Source organism: Pseudoliparis swirei, chromosome 12, assembly GCF_029220125.1.
Source record: "Pseudoliparis swirei isolate HS2019 ecotype Mariana Trench chromosome 12, NWPU_hadal_v1, whole genome shotgun sequence".
Lineage (NCBI taxonomy): Eukaryota > Metazoa > Chordata > Actinopteri > Perciformes > Liparidae > Pseudoliparis > Pseudoliparis swirei.
Genome location: NC_079399.1, coordinates 14,542,210 through 14,545,968, shown reverse-complemented (window position 1 = coordinate 14,545,968; position 3,759 = coordinate 14,542,210). Strand labels below are relative to the sequence as shown.

The following is a 3,759-nucleotide window of genomic DNA, read 5'->3' as shown; positions in this document are numbered from 1 at the left end:
CTCCTGCAGGGGAACGGAGAACATGAATACGAGTCGTCACAGCGGCACCATCAATGTCACATATTGGGCTGAGACCACTATTTGACTGACTTCAAAATAAAAAGGTCATATATTTTTTTTAATTAAAAGTGAGTTTCGTATTTCATTAATGATCAGAGGATAGTTCATAAAAGTCAAAGTATTGTATGTCAACAATGTTTCAGGCTTATGATTGATATCTAGCATTTAAAGGGACGTTGTGACAGGAGCAATGAGCGAATGTGGAAACAGCAGATTCATACCCGGGTCCTCGTGCATGCTCATTATGCGTGTGGTTTGATTAGTGCCACATGTCCAAATGAGCAACAGGAAATGTGATATTGCTTGTTGCACATCGAGTGAACATTGACAGGGCAAGGGGATTCAGAAACCGGCTCCATCCATGTGAGAAGACTGGCAGTAATGCATCGTTAGAGATCTAAAGGGTGATCCAGAAGGCCAGCTTTGTATTTGTGTTCACAACATTAAAGCGGTGTGACCTTCTCTACAGGCAGCTGGACGGTTACCATCGCAGCCGGGAACAAAGAGTTTTATCTCTACTAAATGTGTGACATAAGAACAGAGCATGCATATACAATAAAAACTTCAATCTGAGGTGCACTATAATAACAAGTTAAAATCACAAAGTCGGTGGCAAAGTGAACCCACGCGTTGCTTCTTCCTCTGAGCAGAACTTATGCAACACCACGAGTGGGTTGAAGGTAAAACCTCAAGTGACCGTGACCTTCCTCTGATCGTAAAACATCACAGAATAAATAATGAGCCCGTCGAGCAGGTTTGGAGCGGCGCCGCCACGTACCTGCCCGTGTGTTCAGTCTCGTCCTTGTTGATCAGGTACATCAGGAAGAACCTGCGTGCGGGAGGAGCACCAGGTGTGAGGAGCATTAACGATCGCAAATACGCCGTGACTCCGATCGGTTACTCACAGGTAGTTGGCGAGGTTGTGCTCTTGTAAGGTGTGGGTTTCAAACCCGTGAGGCGTCCGGTCAAAGTAGTCGTTCCCGATCGCACAGATGAAACATTTGGTCTGAAAGAGGAAAGAGACGTTTACGTATCGATACAGATTCCACTCTGGTTCTGCATGGCAGGACCAGACAGAGGGTTGTTTTCTGTTCCCGTGAAGGAGAAGATGGTTACTGTCACTTTGTTCCTCACTTTTTAAATATGAAACTCACCGCCATGTCTTCGTTCACCTGCTGCTCCTGGTCTCTCAACTCACCAAAGGCGTCGATAATCAGACCTGGGGGAGGGCGCAGCGGTCGGTTAGGACACGTGTGCTTCGGCGAGCAGAACGAAGACGCGTGACGACGGAGAGGCCGCGTGTACCCTGAATGATGGCCAGCAGGATGACGATGACGAAGAAGAAGAAGGTGATGTCAAACAGGATGCGGTAGAGTTCAAAGGCGTCTCCGGCTGGGTCCTCCAGCTCGTCTCCGATGCCGCCGCCAGCTCTCACGCCCACGTACATGTGGAACAAATAGCACTGAGGAAGAGGAAATGCCTTTGAGCTTCACTTTCTGAGAGGAAATCAGGAGCAGAGTATTTTTTTTAAAGGCCGTTGTTTCTTCTTCTGTGGTGGCTTTTTATTTGCGTCCTTCATTTCACACCAAAAAAAAACTAAATTCACTGAGGATTCAGGTTGCGAATGGTAATTTGGCGTCTTCTATTGCGCAAAGAAAATAATAATAAAGCAAAATATGTGCTGAATAAAAGGTTCTGAAAATACATTTAATTCACCAGTTATATATTTAATCATTTGTTATGTTTTTCATTGTTTAAAAAAAGATAAATAAAGAAAAACATAGTTGGCCCCAGTCTCGTCGTCACCTCCTGCTTTCAAACCAAAATGAAGGCCAGCTGGCAAAAATAGTTTGAGCCAATCATATAAAATATTATCTCCAAACATTTGCTCTGCAGACATGGAAAGCCATTATCTATTATGAATTCATCTTCCTCTCTATGAATACACACCGTCATCATATCGTCACACTTCATGTCGGGCTGGTCCTCGTCTTCGCTCTTGTTGTAGAACTTCCTGAAGAAGTTGAAGGCGACCACGGTGTACAGATAGACGACCACGGCCAGCAGCCCGACGGTCAGCATGAGCTACGAGACACAAATCATGAAAATACAGACAAGTACACACAACCACTGTGAGGCATCATCTGACCGTTATGCATTCCCAGTTCTGAGTTCAGTGCCTGTTCTTTTTTAAATGTAGATTGTGAGAGTAATCTCTCCATCATGAATTGACATGTCAATGTGAGGGCACATTTCCTCCATAGAGTTAGTGGAGCATAAAATAACTGAAATATTCTGAGGAATCAAAAGCTGAGTTGAGGATTTTCGGGCGGCTTCTTTTATCAATATTTAGAGACCTTCAGCAATTCAATAAATGAAATCCACAACATGACAGAACTTATTTCTGAACAGAACTGCATTTATACTTAATAATGGCCGATGCATTTACTTTGACAAAGAAAATTAAGACGTATAAAGATTAAAAAAAACCTTGCTACACATCTCAACCCTTGTTCCATTACTTTGAGCTATTTCAACCATATATTCACTACTTTAAGTCCATTAGCCAACAGTCAAAGAATAATTACTTTTAGCTGAGTATTTCAACATGTTATCCATTATAATTTACCTAATTATAAGAGTTATTTCAGCGTTACCTTTGACAAGCTATTTGATTCATTCCAAGCTCTTTAGCTAACTGTTCAGGCTTCCCAGCTTGAAGTTAATACACACTTTCAATCAGAGTGAGAATAAATCAAATTCTATCTCATCTTTAATTTGTTTGATAAACTGGTAAAAATACTCGGTATAAGTAGTTTATACTGCGCTTTACCCGATTACTGTAAATTAGACTGAAAGCCACATCCCTTTACTCTTTTATCAATTCAAAACCCTCTCAGATTGGAGGAGGGGCCGAGGGACGAGGGAACGAGGAACCGAGGGCCGGCGGCTCTGCCACATGAGCGGCGGCCGCTGGCTTCTTCTCGGCGCTCTGGCGCCCCCTGCCGGCTGAGGGACGCACCTGCTTTCCATTGTGGGTAACGGAAGACAGGATGGTGCGGACGGTCTTGAAGCCCATGGCGATGTCCAGCATATGGGCGGCGAAGAAGAAGTTGTTGAAGTGTCCGAAGATGGACATGGTGGTGTACCAGATCAGATACAGGAAGTACTGCAGGGAAACACAGGCCATCCATGACGTGACAGGTCGAATGAGGATTCAAAACATATTTGCATTGCTCTGTGTATTTGTCTTCAAGCATGAACAACATGTTATTTTATAGTTCGTCAGACTCTTGCGACATACGTCGATTTGTACATGATTAAATAAACATTTTTTACCCCCAATTCTTATTTTTACTGATTTTAATTTCATTTTGTCGTCAGTTAAAAACTAGTCTCTGAGCAGCCAGCATTTCACTACACAAATTGTGTGCGTGTGTGTGTATGTAAATCATAGGTTAGGGCACATATAAGCTAGATAGCTTCAGCCTTAACCCTTTCGGTCAGCCTCATGTATCTTTCTTCTTTTTTAAATTCCTGGTGGTTGTATATTTTGCTGATCGAAATAAATACTCATTCAGTGTGTGTGTGTGTGTGTGTGTGTGTGTGTGAGACACAATTTAAATCATCTGAAAATCACATCCAAGATGTTTGCAGGGTGACTATCTCTCTAAACTTCTTCAACCACCAGTTAATCTA

The 3,759-nt window shown here is 42.9% G+C and overlaps 1 protein-coding gene across 1 annotated transcript in view; it reads right to left on the bottom strand.

Moving 5' to 3' along the window:
- Window positions 1–3,759, bottom strand: part of ryr3 (ryanodine receptor 3) — a 103,640-nt gene that overhangs the window by 897 nt on the left and 98,984 nt on the right. The window contains exons 100-105 of the mRNA XM_056428514.1: window positions 3,083–3,229; window positions 2,011–2,145; window positions 1,366–1,522; window positions 1,215–1,279; window positions 966–1,066; window positions 835–889 (exon numbers count right to left, since the gene is read on the bottom strand). Of these exons, the coding sequence (XP_056284489.1) occupies window positions 835–889; window positions 966–1,066; window positions 1,215–1,279; window positions 1,366–1,522; window positions 2,011–2,145; window positions 3,083–3,229 (660 nt within the window). The remainder of the gene's footprint in view (window positions 1–834; window positions 890–965; window positions 1,067–1,214; window positions 1,280–1,365; window positions 1,523–2,010; window positions 2,146–3,082; window positions 3,230–3,759) is intronic.